We start from the raw sequence: 18,390 nt of genomic DNA on the forward strand, positions 1-18,390 counted from the left end.
TTACAGACAGCAACCTTTTGAGCACTGTTCATTGAGCACTTTAGGGTGAAAACTAGTGATTCTAAACTTCTGCATACCTGTATGATTTTTACATTTTTGGAAGAATATAAATGTAGAATTGTAAATGCCATATTAAATATTCACTGCAAGCTAATCAGTCACAATTAAAAGACACTTACTTTGCATCAGCAGCCTGAGAATGTCACTGTACTGGTCAGGGAATTGGTAGAGAAGAAGGTAAGTCCAGTGCTTACAGAAAAGATTAAACGGCATCAAAATATCTTCTTCTGGTTCAAGGCCCCAGGCAGTAAGCGCCAAATGAATGGACTCCAGAAGCCTGGTACGATCAGACAGAGGAGGTTTAGTGGCGTTTAACCATTGCTTAAGATCGAACTAAAAAGAAAAAGAAACAAGAAGCAGTTTTATTTACACTAGAATATTAATTGAAGTAGAGCAAATTATGTGCAAATTTAGTTTAAAAGTCAAAGATTACCTAGAATTTAGCTTTTTATAAAGATTGAAACTAAAATTTATATGTAAGTACGATTTAAAGAATCCCAGGCAGTTCAATAATTGATGGAGCCCTTATGCCTCCATCTCTACTTCACTCTGGAATTGCAGAGGCAGTTTTCTCAGCTCTGCGTGCTTTTTGGTAATTTAAAAATCTTGTTGGTAAGTTTTCCCTACAAAACAAGGATCAGAACTTTGTAGTTCTTCTTCAGTGGTCACAGTGCCACAAACAAGCAGCCACTTTACTGCTTTACTGTCTCCATCTAACGGCCCTGTTTCTGAGTTGGTGTCAGTTACCTAGCTCAGTTAATAAAAATTCAGGGTGTTGGTATCACCTTCCAGAATTCCACACAATAAAACATATTCTCCCCCATTACAGACTGAGATCAGTCTCTAGGGCCTAAAAAATGCCCAGGTTTTATGATTCATAGATGTCAGAGAAATACAATTGAAAGCAAAATAGCTAAGGCTCTGAAATTCTAAGTTAATATTCTACTCAGAATGAAGACAAAGGCAATTTGCTTAGATCTGGCTTATTCTAAATATGAGAGACTTTGACATATTACAACTCATTTATCAAACACAATTTAGGCATAAATCAGGATACATTCCAAAGAAGGATGTACTAAATTACTATTATGAATATTTCAAAACTGTACTAAGTTTTTAAAGAGGGTTTGGGAGCTAGGTCCTTTTTATACTATGTGGAATAAGACTGTCCCACACAACACAACCAATGCCCCCACCAAAAAAAAAAGCTGTGGGATCAGGCTGCTTGATGATGATGCAAAATGTGAAAAGGGCCAGCCAGCTACAGTCTAACTGGAAACACAACTCCAGAGGGCCTTTCATTTCTATTGAGTGGGAAACAATAGTTTCTACGTTTCAATGATAACGTCAGGACTGAATCACATCTCACTTTGGTTAGCAGCATGAAAATCATATCACTGTTGTCCTCACTCAGAAACTTCACCACTTGCTCGTACAGCTGTATGAACTCTGCAGGTGCAGCACTGGGAGTGAAGAAAGGAGACAAGAGAGAACAGAGCCTTCTGTTCTTCAGGATGGTCTGAAGTACTTTTCTGCATTCTGATTTAGTGCCACTGATAAACACCTTGAAAGAATTAAAAAGAAAAAATTTCACCAAATTCTCCCCTCTCCAACTTTTATTTAAGCAACCAAGTTTTAAGGTATAGTATATAAGGTAAATAGAATTTTTTCTAAATGAAAATATGAAACAATCAAAAGAAAGCTAAATTAACACAGATAAACCTATCACTTCCAACGTAGGTGATATTAAAAATTCTGAATAATCCATTAATTTGATTTGGACAAGCCACATAAAACTTTTAAAAGATTAAAATATTGACATAATTTGAATCTAGAAATTTGCAATGTACCTACCATGATTACTGAGTATCCAAAGTGATGCTGAGTTATGTCAAGAAAACAAAACTTCTAGGTTATAGATTCTATTGAGCTGTGTTTTTAATACTTTTAAAAAGCTAACTTTCACAATTAATATATAGTCAAGATAACTTCGCCTTGTTTTAACTTGGTTCTAATGTTTAAAAGACTAGAATATAAGTGAATATTTAAATAGTCTCAGGGTCAGGAAGGCTTTGATAAGCTTGACCACAGCAATAAAAGACAAGACTGATAGATTTGAATACATAAAAATTTTAATTTCCGTAAGGCAAAAAATATAGTAAAATTAAAGAAAAATGACAAAGTAGAAAAATTAATTTATAACACATTCCAGATACCAGGTTAATAGTCTGAGGAGGTCTTTCAAAGCAATCAAAAAACAAGAAACTCTCCAACAGAAAATACACAAAGGATGATAACCAGCAAATCACAAAAAATAATTAAACGGCCAATAAACATATAAAAAGTCATGCAACTTAACAAGTCCTTAAAGAAACACAACTTAAAATATTAATGAAGTACTACTTCCTCTGTTAGATTATCAAGACTCAGAAAAAATGATCGCTCCTAATGTTGGTTATGATATGGAGAATGATAAACTCAAATCCTGCTATGATAGTGTAAATAAGTACGAACTTCCCAGGAGGGCTGTGTGACAATATAGATCTGGGTAGCAACTAGACCTTTGGTGGTGAACACAAGGTAGGCTACACAGAAGTTGAAATATAACGATGTACACCTGAAATTTATATAATATTATAAACAATTTACATCAAATGTTAGTCCCTTTTCATAGCAATCATACTATGCTAGGAAATTATCCTAGAAAATATAGTCCAATAAGTTCACAAAGATGTGTAAAAATATTTATTGCCAGCTTCTTGTAGCAAAACAAATTATCTAAATATCCATTCAGTGTTCCATGGAACACTATATATTAAATACCATGATATAAGTCTGTATTTATTAACATGGAATAATGTCTAAAAAATGTGTTTGGGGGCCAGCCCCATGGCGTAGTGGTTAAGTACGCATGCCCCGCTGCTGGTGGCCCAGGTTCAGATCCCGGGCTCACACTGATGGACCGCTTGTCAAGCCATGCTGTGGCGGCGTCCCATATAAAGTGGAGGAAGATGGGCACAGATATTAGCCTAGGGCCAGTCTTCCTCAGCAAAAAAAAAAAAAAAGAGGAGGATTGTCATGGATGTTAGCTCAGAGCTGATCTTCCTCACACACACAAAAAAATAATAATAAAAAAAATTAAAAATGTGTTTGAGTGAAAAAAGCAGGGTACAAAATAGCATGGCCCGTTTTGAGGTGTGTATTTATATCTCTATCTATCCATCTATCATATGTAGGAATGATATATCATTTTTACATATACACACACATATACTAATAAACACATACACCAGACGAACTATAATGAAATGTTAGTTAGGTAACGAGTCTCTCCAGGAGGTTAGGATTATGAGAAATTCTTCTTTATACTTTTTATACTTCCTGCATTGCCTATAATAAGGACACATCAATTTCATAATCAGGAGAAAAACTATTTAAAAAAATCTATTTTAATATCTGCTCAGCATCATTTCCTTATAAATATCCAATAAATAAGTACTTATTCAATTGAATTTGGGTGAGAGTACATGGTTAATTAGTGCTTACATAGTCTCCAATAAGTGGCTTTCCTTTCTTTTATGACACATTTCATAAATCTGCATAGATGCACTGCCCTTGCCCTTGTTAAATATCCACAGATTTAACAGTAAGTCAAATAAATAAATAAAGGGTGAAGAACAGTAACTGGGAGGCAGCAGTGGGGAGGTGGAGTGAGCACCGAATGTTGAGTCAGAAGACCTGGGATCCAGTCTCAGCTCCAGCACTCGCCAGCTGTATTCTTTAGGCAAGTCACTTAATCTTTTAGAGACCAGTTTTCTTATCTTTAAGATGAGAATGATATCAATCACAAGAGTCACTGTGAGGATAAAATAAAATAATGAATTGGAAAGTATTTTATAAATGATACAGAGCTTCAGTAATGTTATTGTTAACAACACCAACAGCGTATGATAGAACCTGATGTGAAAGAAACTCCCCAGAGACTTTCAAATGTGAGTAATTTAATATGTCTTGTATGAGACACAAAATTCTATACCAACAATTCTAATATCTTGAGAAGCCAACAATTCAAAGGGCTGTATGACTTCAGTAAGGCTCTGAACCTACAACATAAGTTTGAAGTCAACCCTGACTATATCTAATGAGGACGCTGTAGGGACTCATTACACATGAATAAGGCTAAAAACACAGAACGACCGTACCTGTCCCAAGATCTCAATGCATGAAGTAAAGAACTGCCTTGTGGGAGGATGACGCTGCGTCTCATCGCTGACATAATCCACAACAGTAAAGAAGAGGTTAATGCCAACCTTCTGGACCCCAGGGGTAGGCTGCAACTTATAGGCATTCACTAAGGCCCTGTGGGAAAACGTAGGTAAAACTATTGGTCTACAGTAAGAGAATCCAGACTCACAAGCATTTCTTTGATATTCTACATTTCTCAGGCAATATTCTCAAGAGTCATCCCCAGAGCCCCATACAAATGTCACTTTAGAAATATTTCACAGAGTAAGTATCTTCCAACTTGACCCAACCACTTTTTTTCAATACACAGAAGGAATTTTATGCCCTCCTGGGGTGTTGTGGGGTGGGTGGGGGGAATCAGCTGTATTATTCAGGCTAATTGACATTCTTACCCTTATTAAAATTTTTCATATTTTGTATGTAATTCATAATTTATTATTTAATTCCATGTATTCCTTATAAAGCATATATTTTTAAAAATATTTTTTTAAAAACAGGAACCCTGATTTCTCTAAATTTTAAAATCCAAAACACTGAGTTAGGTTGAGGAGAAGACTTTTGTACAGAATAAAGATAGCACTTCTAAATTCTCGCACTTTTTTGAGTTCCTTTCCTAGTAAAAGAAACACCAACCTCTTGATCACCTGATCTCGTCCTCCTTCCCAGGCCCCCCAATCCAACCCACAAAAGGACTTAATGCCCCCTCCACACCACCATCCCAACCTACTGGGGTATTAGCTGCTGGTACTAGAATGTGCAGTCACCCTAAGTAAAAGGCAGAGTCAACCTCCCCTCTCCCAAGTCATGTTCTGATGGCTTTGGGAAGAACTCAGAGGATGGTCAGAATAAGCCAGGAGCTCAAGAGAAAAACCACAGTGGCCAAATGCAAGTTGGAACTACACTTGACAGCCCTAACTCCTCTGAGCAATTCCACTGCAAACATTGCTCAATAATCTGTGTTGACAATGTTGACTTAGTGGGTAAATGTGACTTTGATATAAAACTTAAGCACTAAACCTCTCCATGATTGACTTTCAATGTACTGTATCATTTCGTAATTCAGGGGTCAGCAAATTTATTCTGTAAAGGGCCAGATGGTAAATATTTTATGCTTTATGGTCCATAAATTGTCACAACTACTCAATTCTGCCATTGTAGCATAAAAGCCATACACATTAAATAAATAAATGGGCATGGCTGTGTTCCAACAAAACTTTATTTATAAAATAGGTGGCAGGCCAGATTTAGCCCAAAGGCCGTTGTTTGCAGATCCCTGCATTAATTTAATTAGTGGGTGTCTAGGGGCTGTAGTACCATGTGTGATTACTATCAATAATAACAAAATAGTATTTGAAATTCCACTGCCTTCGCAACTTACGTGATCAAATTTTCTGCATGCACGGCAGCTTCCACAATATTAAGTGACGGTGGTTTGGCAGCTTCTGCTTGCAACTGCTTTACTTCTTTTCGCAGAACATGAAGCTGTTGGCTTATCGCTTCATTCTTATGCATACCTTCAAACTAACAAAAATGAAAGTGTTCAACAGACATTTTTGCCCCCTCAACATGTTTCTAGGGCAGATATTTTATTACAAATACACTGGGCATATGATGAAGAGATTATCACAATTAATATTATAACTCAAAACTCTCAGTTGAACCGGAGAAGGATGGAAAAAACCTGTCAAAGAACTATTCAAGAATCTCAGCCTTTCGTGAAGAATCAAACTTGAATTAGTTTACCACTGGTTCAAAGCCTTTTGTAGGATATGTTCCACATCACTTCTGTTTCAACTCCTCAAAGCTCATCAAAAATAGACTCAATGTCTTCCACCACTGAGGCCTTTCTTGAAGTACATCAAGCCTCTATTTTGTGGATCATCTCTCCCCAGAGCCTCAATCCCTCTCTGTTCCCCCAACCCAACAGCACATATAATTCAACTCAAAACACTCAGGCTACACGTCTCATGTGTGCAAAGCATAAAAAGAGGATTACACAGATGCTGTTAAAAAAACATTTGCCATTCTGAAAGGAAGAAAAGATACAAACTTATAAAACAACAAAATAAGATAAAATATGGGAAGTGCCCATTTCAGTCACATGCCTAGGAAAGAGCAATTGAGTAATTCAGTGGTTCCTGAAAGCTAGTCTTTGATAAAATATTTAACGATCTTTAGTAAAGATGTGAAAATAAGGAGAATTTATTGAGCTTTTCAAAAAAAAAAACAGAAAAAGCTAAATTTATTCCAATTTAAAAGACAATCCTTTCTTTAAGATAATGTCTTTCCTATTTGAGGGGGTTGTTAATATCCCTTTAATTAATTGACAGTGAGCTATATGATAAGTGCTATGTTTGTGCACTTTTAATGTCCTTTTTCAGATGTGGATAGACGCAGAGGATATCCTAGGCCTAGGCTGCAACACAAAGACAGAACCCATGTGGCAGCTGTGGGCGACAGGAGGACAGAGGGACAGCAAGGAGCAGTCCGGCCAGGCTGATGCAGGGTCAGGGCTGAAGAATACAATGCAATAAGACTAGGGAGCCGGGGGCCCTTATTTTGCAGAGGTCTTTTAAGCACGCTAGGGAATTTGGACTTATCTCACAGGCATGGCAGAGAATGCTGAAGAGACTGGAATATTTAGAAGGGAGGAATTGTAAATCCTACATTCTCCCCAAATGGTCTTCCCCAATAACATGGGTGAACGGTAGGGTCTACATTTTCCTTTATATGCACCTGCCCAAAGCCAGTCTTGAGCCACCACTGCAATGATTACAGGGATCCTCTGTCTGTAAATAATGTAAATACTTAACTCACAAACTTATTTAACTGAGGCCCTCATGTCCCTGTCAGGGTTATTATCATAAATTCCAGATCAAAAGCTCCTGAAGGGCAATGGCCCTGTTTGCTTTGCTTTACACAGCAACCCCAACACAGCACAGCTGTAACAGGACACCGAGTACCTACTTATAATCATGCTAATAATAACTTTCTTCTATAAAACTCACCAACGTTGTGTTAAAAATCTTTACAAAATCTCTTGTTTTAAAGAAAAAAATAAGCTATTAGTATGAATCTAAAGGCATGAAAGTGAATATTCAAGAACATATAATGTTAACAATAATTACTTTAATTTTTACTATTAGAGAAATGAAAGATAAAAAAACTAAATTACTTCCATTAAACTACTAACGAATCAATACAAATATTAAATCTTGAATCTTTCAAATAAAAGATCAATACTTAATGGGCTAAAAATGTGATTAAGAGTATGTGCAGTCAGCTTTTTTGCCCAGTGTCACCAAATACAACTAGACTGGGTCTTTGAGGGTCACAGCCCTTGGCCTGCCTGAAGAGAAAGCAGCTAAACAGAGAGGAAGAGAGAATCTGAGAGGAGGAAGGAAGACAGTGAGAACGGAGAGAAGTGGAAAGATAACGGATAAGAGAGAGCAGAAGTTCACTTGACTGGGAAGTGCAGAGAAACAAGACTAAAACCACTTCGTAACTCAAATTTTAAAACTTCCACCCCATGTTGTAGAAACTACTAATGTTGAAGAATAAAAGAAAACCAACTAGTTTAGGAAAGTTTAGACACTATAACAAAAAAATCCCCAAAACATTACCTCCTAGTCTACTTATTTTTGTTCATTGTTCCCACCACTGTTGAAAGTTTTCTTTTCTTATTAGAACAGAGGTGAGAGAGACTGAATGACTACGAGCTCATAATTACAAGAAGTTGTAAACAATAGAACAAAGCAGCATGGTGGAAGCCCCTCCACTTGAGTCGCTTTAAGTAGATAAAGGAATTTAAACGTTGGACAAAGCACGTCCTTCAGTGAGTTTTTACAATACTGTGAGGCCCTCAGTGGGTCTCTTTCATCTTTCATTTCTAGGAATGAGCAAATTTTCACATGATAATAAATCTATCCTGGGTCCAGCAAACATGTCCCACAATACCAAAGTACAAAAAAAGGAACCCTATTATAAATCACCCCATTTCCTCAGGGAATATCAGTGAATTATTAGAGGTTTCTATTAAGAGAGGCGATGGTAGAAGAAGCACGTCTCACTTCCCATAAAATATATTTGGCTTTTGTACACCCAAACAAGCTATACATAGTTCAAACATTTGTAAATGCCTGGAAATTTCCAGGGCTTTTCCTCATGGAAAAATTCTATTAAGCACTAAAATATTTTCATGATATGATTTGAAATCTTTATAAATGAGCCATTAAAAATTATATTTAAAATACACTTGTGTATTTTAATTTTTAAATTTAAAATTTATATTTAAAATATAATCATTTTCCATGAAGCTGATTTTAAAAACTGATCCAATCCATGAATTCTTTAATCACTGAAAAAGAAGGCAATCCTATCTCACCAAAGAGAAAATGGTACACGTTACTTTAAATGAGATTTGACTGTCATGATGAGCTTACTCAGAATCATGCTGCTAGTCTTCAGAAATTGGAGCTGAAACAGCTAAAGCAAATGGCCTGGCCATTTTCCAATACTGAATGGGAAAGCACAGGTCTTGAATTTAAATAGATAGATACAGGCTTGAATTCCAGCTGAGCCACTAACAAGCTTTGTGACTTTGGCAAGTCTCTGAATCTCTCTGAACCTGTTTCCTCATTCTCACTCTGTGAAGATTAAGTGAGATAATATAAGCAAAGCCCCTAGCATATTACCTGGGATATGAGAGTGCCCAAGCATGTGATAAGAAGTATTCTGAACAGGGCTGGGAAAGAAAGTAGTGTACTGCAGTACAACCATCCTTATCGCTTTCCAAGATCCAATGCCTGGGAGACATTTGTATTAGAGTAAAAAGGTAAGTGGAACAGTGTGTGGTGTTTAAGTTGAGATTTTGTATGGAAAGCATTAAGCTGGCCAACTAAGCATTAAATTCATCAAAGCTATATGCACAATCAAAGAGTGACTGCTAATTTCTACTAGGAAAAGATTCCAACTTCCATGATGTCCTCCACAGCCAAATAATATCTACAAAGTTCCTGAAGGTAGTTAAAATCAGAGAGCTTACTTGTGAAGAGTATAAACCTATTATTGTTCATTCCTTCAAACACATCTATTCTGTGGCACTGACTGTGTGAAGCACTGACAACATAAACATGAATAAGACAAGGCCCTGGCCTTCTAGTAACAGCAACAGAACTACTCATAATACAAAACAAGCTGGAACACAACCTAATGAGTGGTGTGCTGATGACTTCCACTGATTCACTCAGGGGTGTTGAAGGGCACCTATTATGCACCAGGAGCCATGCTAGATGGTAGAGGTATACAGATGAATAAGGATGGGAACTCTATTCCCAAAGAGTTCACAGGCTGGTAGGAAAACTAGCAGGTGACTACAACAGCATTTATGCACAAGCTGCAATGAGAGGAGGGAATATCTCAATCTGACTAGAGGAGTCAAGAAAGACCTCAAGCAGAGGTGCTGCCTGAACTGAGACCTGAAGGATGAGCAGGAGCTCAGAAATGGGTGGGGGAGAACAAACAACAGCATATGCCTAAGAACGAAGGTATGAATATGCATGTCATGTTTGGAGAATGGAAAAGTCTAAGTGGCTAGAAAAGATTTGGAGAGTGGGAGAGAGGGTAGATGATGCTGCTAGAAAAAGATCAAGAACAAATTATGGAGGTCCTAAGGGTCATATTATTTTCAGATATTGGAGAGACAATGTGGGTTTTTAGCCTGGAAATGTGATCAGATATGTGTTTCAAAAGATGAATGGTGGAAGATGGACTAGACAGGGAGAAAGGCTTTGAAGAAGAAGCCTAATGTAACAGTTCAGGGAAAAAGTGATATGGGCCTACCACGGGGCAATGGCAATGGAAATAAAGAGGAGAAATAAATTTAAAGCCATTTCAGAGGCAGAACCAATATGACTTGGAAAGTAATGCCATGGGAAATGTAGGGGTGGGGTAGGGTATGTGGAAGAGAAGCTACTGATACCTAGGTCTCCACCTTGGGAGCCCAGGTAAGTGGAATTACAGGAAAAACAGATCTGGAGGGTAAAGATGAGATTAGTTCGGGACCTACAGATTTGAGGTATCTGTGGGATATTCATAGAATATTAAGTAGGCAGGTAGAAATCTAGATCTGGAACTCAAAGAGAATTCTGGACTAGAGAAACAGAACAGGAGTCATTAATATATAGGTTAACCTTTATGGGGTCATGGACTACTGAGGATCTACTGAAGCTATTAACTCTCCAGAAAAAAATTTACCACACACTTTCAGGGGCTTCACTGACCCGCTCAAGACCATTCACATACCCTAAATTAAGAACTCCAGGACAGATAGTAGGCAAAAGCAGTTGATGTCACAATGAAGGAGGGGGATCAGGAGTAGAACCAAACACAACCAGCAATGTAAGGGTTGAGTTGATGAAGAGGAATCCTGGAGGGACACTGAGAAGTGGCTAGAGATTCAGGGGGACTAAAAGAGACCTCATGACGTCCAGCATCACCAGATGATAGAATGATGTTAAACAGGATCAAAACTATTGGATATAGCCACGAGGTGGTCACTGGACACATGTATACAGAGAAGCTACAGTTCTACATATAAGAATAACACAACCTATCTCCTGCAGGACATACTCTCTCCCAGTGACAGTTTCTTGATTAGCCATAAATACTCACCTTCCCCACCCTTGACAAACACCTCTCTTCCCCAAACTAAAGTCATCCATAACCAAAGTGATCCATTTGTATAATGGATAGCTTTAGACTCAAATACAACCTTTGGCCAAAAATCAGAGCAAACCTAACTGACTAGCATAGATAATGCCCAAACTTCATGGCAGCTACAGTTTCAACTTTCCTCTACCTTGCCTTAGCTATTAATGAGTAGCCAAAAAATAATGACTTTATCTTCAATTCCCAGAAGTATCAACGAGCAAGTACTCACAGGACAGCCTTAGTTAGCAATTATTACACAACTTTCCAAAGAAATCCTACTTAAATCTCAGACTACAAAAGTTGTTCACTGTTCACATTTTTAGTTCCCCTCGCACATCTGCATCATTAGGCAAAATAATGGCTGAAGTAGATACTATTATGGATACTGATACTTCTAGGAGCCATCAGTGGGAATTCTCAAGCTTCTAGATTTTCCCAAATGGAACTCACAGTCAGGGCTCTGGGCAAACAAGTAAGGTCAGCAGAAAATTAAAATACGCTTTTGAAGAAAACTTGAATATTTCTAATGAAGTTATGGCCACAAAACAGCTATTTTTCAAATTCTTTAGGCTTCTATAACACCTCCTTTTCTTCCTCTGTCTGGTCTTTCTTGCTTTTTCTTTTTTCTTCTTTCTTCAAGGAATATTAGCATCTACCAATTTTTCTTTTGAGAAAAGAAAGCATAAAAATTTTTGTGTTGTCTGTAAAAACAAAATCTAAGCCATACTCATTTCAATCCTTATCATGAATTAGCACCTTCTTTCTGATCTCCCACCAATCAAAATTACTTTGAAGGTATTTTAGAAAAGGTGTACCTTTTTATTTCAGAATTATCAAAGCAAAAGCTTATCAAGGAAATTTCAATCCAAGGGTTCAGACAAATCAAGACTATGATTCCGGAGACAAGTCACTGGTAGGCTTAGAGCTAAAGCTCCCAGGTCTGCCTAGTGGTATTTTCTACCACAAGACCCTGAAAGTTAATAGGAGGTCAGGCGAAGAGACCTGCTCTTTGACTGGGGCAGTAAACATTTACAACTCTTCACAGAGCAAGCTATGAACGAGACTTAGAAAAACATTTCTTTGTACTTATCTCACTAATCACTTATAAAAATGCATTTTAGGAGAATTCCCTTCCCTATATAGAATTAACAGCCTGGCAAAGATATGTAATTCCAAAATATGGAAAAATACCATATTCATAAAACAAAGACTGTTAATAAGACATCTCTTTTTTATTATAACCAGATACATTTTCAGCTTTTTTCCCACCAACTCAAACTCCACCCACAGTTGGCAAACTTTTCTTCCAGCTTTATTACTTTAGTAAGTTATCCTCCTTAAACACCCCTACCTTAGTCTTACTAAAGCATTAGTAAATGGAGGAAAAACACACTGAAAGAAAATTAACTTTATAAAACACCTGGCCAAAGATATTATCTCAGTGTTTAGGACTCTCACATTCCAGGCCAAATTTCTTAATTTTAAATGCACACAACTATGTTGAAAAAATCATAAATAAAACTGAAGGTAATGAAAAATACAAGTATAAAGTTATTTCATAAAAGACATTTTAGAGGTAACAGCCTCCTAAAGAGATTGCTGTGGAATATATTAGAACTGTGAAAATGTGGATTAGCACAAAAAGAAGGGAAATTTTTGAAAGACAATCAAGAGTAAATAAAGTAAATTTTCCCCAATTTCTAAAAGCTAACCAAAAAGAGGCACTATTTTTGTGCAAATATAGTCAGGCAGCAGCAGCACCTATTTCCGAGTATTTCTTTCCCAGCTCAGGGAATCCTGAATTCACCTGCAGAAAGAGTGAGGTGCAGTGATTAAGGAACATGAGCTCCGCAGCCAGCCTGCCTGGGCCTTTCTTGTTTGCCACTCACTGGCTGTGTCACTTTGGGTATGCAACCTCTCCATGCCTCTATTCCCTCATCTGGAAAACAAAGATAATAAAAATACCCCCCTCATAGGGTGATGGCAAGGATAAAATAAGTTCTGTAAAGTGTTTAGACAGTGCCTTGGCATAGAGTAAGTGCTAAGTCGTGCTTGCTAAAGCTAAGCTTCCATTCTGAAGTCCTTACGATGTCACAGATCCAACTTAAACCTATTTTTCCAACTCAAGAAGGTAACTCTGAGAGGCAGTTAAATTTTTAATCATATTGTGCACATCTCTCCTTTTGCCTGTTGGTAAGCTCCACCCAACTATATGCTTTCCAAACGTCCCTCCATGTTTGTCTTTGGTCGCTCCCCACTGTCCACAACATACAGTTGGAGTTCCCAAGTGATAGTCCTTTCCAATATGAATTTCTACCTTTCCAATGTAAATTCCCACAACTCCAAAAAACAACTTGAAATAGATAATCTAGCCACTGACCCTTAAATGACGTCATGGTGACTCCATTCTCATATTTCTTCTAACTAAATCCACACTACCATCATCAAAATCTTTTAAGGATCAGTTTAAGCCCCTCTCTCTAAGAATCTTCTCAATGATTCTGCTTTTCTCTGAATTTCCATCCATCTGGTAGGACTCATCAGCACTTACGGAAATATGTGATTAGCCCTGTGTATGTCTTCACTCCCACAAAAACTAGTAAATGTTTTGGGACATGGATCATGTGCTATATACTTCCTTCAGTCTTTCTCAATGATATGCCAATATCAGAGACTCAATTAAAATTCTCTGAATTATGAAGAACTTTAAACAATCTTACCTGAACTGATACAACTGCTGCTCCTTGGCACTTCTTACCACTACTGCCTCTACACTCCAAATGTAGTGTGGTCTGTTCTTCTCGATTAATATATTGTTTGGGCATCGTGTCCAACAGCTCACTATCCAGGGCAACCTGCTGAGATTCCCAAAGAGCCGCAATTCTGAAAAACATCATCAGGAGGTAAAAGAAAGCTTTAGGAAAGGTTTCATGATAAGTAATAAAAGCTTCCAGTTATTCAGCCTACACTGGAGAACAAGTATTCCACAGTAACAAAAGACCAAAGGTGTGTGTGCCAAGATTTACCAGAATCCTCTCCCTGACAGTCAGGTTAACAAGAAAGTTAAGAAGGGAAGGAACAGTAGGACAACTTGTTAGTCAGAAACAAAGCTCCATTTAGAATCCGTGTTATATCCACAAGGTTTTTTAAATGGACCCTTAAATATACAAGCACAAATGAGAATTTCATCCTATTTTAATAACCATCCTAAAGAAGTACTTTACTTGTAGGTACAAGTGATTTCTTAGGTATCGGCAACTCAGACTGAAACGTCAAAGATGGAGAAAGCGAACTGTTTACATGGGTGTCAATACTGTTCTAATCATATTTATTATTACGTTAATGTGTGGGCATGTGTGCACGTCTGCATACACACAATACATACACAATAACTGCCTGGACCAACAACAGCCAAGGGAAAAAGTCCAGTAAGAGATTAATTCCCATGGGCTTTGCAAAGGTAAGACTCTTTTTCTTTATAAAACAGACTTAACTCCACACTGGCCCTTTGTCACAAGATGGCAAGCCAGAATCAAAACTTTAAGCAGTTGATCATTCTGTATCTACTGTGAACTCAGAACAATAAATGACTTTCCCGCACTTCGATCAAGTGCATATGCCAATTTTTAAAAGAATGTGAAGAATTAAAGAGCAAAGGAGTGACAAAAAAAAAGTAAATCTCATTTCACACCCTTTTAAACACCATCTTTCCAGTATCAGAAGGGCTCCTCAGGAGAAGAATAAGAAACACTTAGCTGGCACTGCTGACACTCAGAAATGCCACCACAGGAAACATGTAAAATTTATAGTCCATGACATAATTTCAATGTGAAATTAAAAGACTTGTCACAACTTGGGTAAGTAAGATAACCATCTGAGCCAGTCTGGTCAAATTACCCTCATGGTGACAAGGCTGATGAGGAAGCCCTTCTAGGTACTAAATCATCCAGGCTGTCAAAGCAGGAAGCACAGAAGCATGATCATGGAGATCTCATGGTCTTACCTGGCCTGCTGTTGCAACAGATTCAGGTCTGTGCGCACCAGCTGGGTGGCATCCTTCTGACTCAGTAGTGAGGATGAGGAAATAACTGGCACAGGAGGCCTCACTGGGTGCAGAACAAGGGGGGGCTGGGGAGCCTTGTGCTTCCGCAAGTTACTTAAAACCCTTTCTTTAGCTGTAAGAAAATTAAGTCATATTTACTGAATAATGGCTACTACTAGGTCTTAATGTACTAAGCTACCTTCATAAAGAATGCTGGAGATCTGTAGGACAGTTACTTAAACCACCAGAGGCCTAAATGAATGAAATCATTATCTTGTATTACTTGCAAGTTTTGCGGGATCACCCACAGGCCTAATAATATTCTACTAGGAGCTAGGAGCTAAGGAGCATGTGGTGTGATTAAACAGAATTTCTGTTCTCAAGAAGTCTTAATGATAGTTAAAGAGCTAAAGCTCATGATCTTAAATTATTACCCTAGACATCCTTGCATGACTTGCTAAGGTATTTGGACTTGAAACTTGTGTAAAGGGATCTAGTGAACAGCTCTAAGCAAGCTTGAGAAGGATGGCAGCTATCACCAGGCAATGGATAGAGGGAATGAGGCAGACAGTCCAGTTAAGAGTTTAATGCAGGGCCGGCCCCGTGGCTTAGCGGTTAAGTGCACATGCTCCGCTACTGGCGGCCTGGGTTCGGATCCTGGGCGCGCACCGACGCACTGCTTCTCCTGCCATGCTGAGGCCGCATCCCACATACAGCAACTAAAAGGATGTGCAACTATGACATACAACTATCTACTGGGGCTGTGGGGAAAAGAAAAAGGAGGAGGATTGCCAATAGATGTTAGCTCAGAGCCGGTCTTCCTCAGCAAAAAGAGGAGGATTAGCATGGATGTTAGCTCAGGGCTGATCGTCCTCACAAAAAAAAAAAAAAAAAAAAAGAGTTTAATGCAATCAACCAGAAAAACTTCAGAGGAATACAAGAAAAACAAATTGGCATTATGGAATACAGCTGAGTGAAAAATCTTAAATTAGGCCAAAATTTGAACAGGAGGGCTGAGAATAGTAGAGTTAAAATGAATGAAGACATGGGCACAAACTCCTACAGAACTTATATTCATGTAGTCATTCATTCATTTATTCACTCAACAAATAATTTATGGAGTCCAAATAAGAAATCAAGTGCCATATAAGAAACATAAAGGTAAATCTGTACCATCCAACTTTGCACTGGCTTGCACATGGTCTTCTATCGGTCAATCCAATTTAAATGTTTGTATTTCTATACCTAGGACAGAGCTGAACACACAGTAGGTGTCTTTATCAACAAATTCTATCTTCCCTCCCTCTCTCTTCACTGCACTATACACATATCACATGGCAGGTAGGGATTGAAGAACATGAAGAAAACTGCTGATTCTTTTCAATTAAAGAATAACAGAGAACAGAAGAGGTCAAGGAAATTTCAAGTCAATAAGTCAAGTCAACAAGTACTTAAGGGATTATTATGAATTCAATTTTCTATTCTTGTTAAGAAAATTTAATAGCCATGACTTTACTTGGCATAAGAAGACTTGTATTGTTTGCACTGCAGACAGAATTGAACATTCGAAACAGGTTAAGTACAGCATCATCCCTTATAGCTGGGGTTTTTCCACTAGAACTACTAGTCTGCACAGAATGTAGCAAAGTTGGATATTCATCACTGGTTAAGATTCCTGACTATATTCAAGTTTCTTTCAAGCAATATTTTAGGCCACAACTCTAACGGAAAACTGGGGGCTCTTTTTCAAACCCAATATAACTTACCATGAAAGAAAAATCAAAGATAATATTTTAAATACAAAGTGAAAGAAAAAAATTTAAATTCAGAGCATATTTAACTGTAATCACCACTCTGTCTACAACTGACAAAAATTGTGACGCCAACAAAACAAATTTAATTCAAGAAAAAGAAGCTGGTGTCACAAGAGTGGAATCTGTGAAACACTGCTGACATTTCCCTACAATCACAACCACAAGTTCGATCATTTGATGTAATCATCTAACCTGCTATCATCTGAGAAAAACCTGAAACTTGTTATTTAGAAATCTAGGCCTTGGGGCTGGCACCATGGCATCGTGGTTAAGTTTGCCATGCTCCACCTCAGTGGCCTGGGTTCGCAGGTTCAGATCCCAGGCATGGACCTACACCACTGGTCAGACATTGTATGTGGCAGCGACCCACATACAAAATAGAGGAAGACTAGCACAGATGTTAGCTCAGGGCCACTCTTCCTCAGCAAAAAAAAAAATCTAGGCCTTAATTTTATTTAGAAATACAACTTGTACTGATTGCCAGAAACAAGAGACAGGATAATAAGTGGTGAAGAGCAGGGTCTCTGGAGTGCGATGGCTCTGCTACTTACCAGCTTTGTGACTCAGGCAAGTTACCAAACCACCTTACACCTCAGGTGCCTTATCTGCTCAAGAGGGGTGACACTCATAGGGTTGTTGGCAGGACTGAGTTAATGCATGTAAAGGAGTGGGACCATGGCTGGAACATCTAAGGGCCTAATAAATTACTAGTTTAACTCGGGAGAAAACAATCAGCCTTTTAAGGCAGCGTTAGGGCAATGTGAAAGCACTACAGATGGGACGACATGAACAGAGAAGCATTCAACAGCTTCCAGATCTATAAACATATTTCACCTTCTCATTTAATAAACTTTCAGGAATAGAAAATGAGAATCAATATCGTTGGGTTGAGGGCAACTTTTATACCTTTCTATATTGTTTAATTTTTTTTTCAATGGCACATATAACTTTTATAATCAGGAAAAAAAAACTATTATTTCATAGAAAAGAGTGGCGAGAAAGACATTGGAGGGAAAAATTTTAGAGCCTTAGATGAGACTGTCTAGCACCTTCATTTTACAATGGGTGAATTAAGCCAAGAGAGGTTCTTATTTTTCTGTGATCACACAGCTAACTAGCTGGTTAGTGGCAGAGCTGGAACAAGAAGGTATGTTTGCCTTTCTCTGAATCACTTCAGTGCTCTATTACACTATATATTACAATATTTTGTTCAACAATTATATTTATAATTTTACCGTCTTACATTTTAGAAATACATTCAGTAATTGAAATTAATAAGCGACCCCAAATATTGTTTTCTATTCATTTTTGCTCTGAAGTATGACATCAACTTTGCAGGTTAAATGAGCTTTTGTGCCCTGGCATAGAAAACTAACCGATAATTTATAAAATTCTTTCTCTAAGAAAATGCACTGTGAGCAACAACCAACTTAGAAACTTTGGGAATACAATCCATTTGCATGGTAAGAGTTTCAGATACAGAGAAAAAGAATTTATGAAAGAAAAAGAGTTCTGAAT

General features: G+C 37.8%; 1 protein-coding gene across 1 annotated transcript in view; it reads right to left on the reverse strand.

The window, feature by feature from the left end:
• The window catches only part of EPG5 (ectopic P-granules 5 autophagy tethering factor), a 111,159-nt gene that overhangs the window by 33,208 nt on the left and 59,561 nt on the right, over positions 1-18,390 (reverse strand). Inside the window, exons 26-31 of the mRNA XM_058557033.1 lie at positions 15,020-15,191; positions 13,737-13,899; positions 5,684-5,826; positions 4,263-4,419; positions 1,430-1,624; positions 180-393 (exon numbers count right to left, since the gene is read on the reverse strand). Of these exons, the coding sequence (XP_058413016.1) occupies positions 180-393; positions 1,430-1,624; positions 4,263-4,419; positions 5,684-5,826; positions 13,737-13,899; positions 15,020-15,191 (1,044 nt within the window). The remainder of the gene's footprint in view (positions 1-179; positions 394-1,429; positions 1,625-4,262; positions 4,420-5,683; positions 5,827-13,736; positions 13,900-15,019; positions 15,192-18,390) is intronic.

This window comes from Diceros bicornis, chromosome 16 (assembly GCF_020826845.1).
Source record: "Diceros bicornis minor isolate mBicDic1 chromosome 16, mDicBic1.mat.cur, whole genome shotgun sequence".
Classification (NCBI taxonomy): domain Eukaryota; kingdom Metazoa; phylum Chordata; class Mammalia; order Perissodactyla; family Rhinocerotidae; genus Diceros; species Diceros bicornis.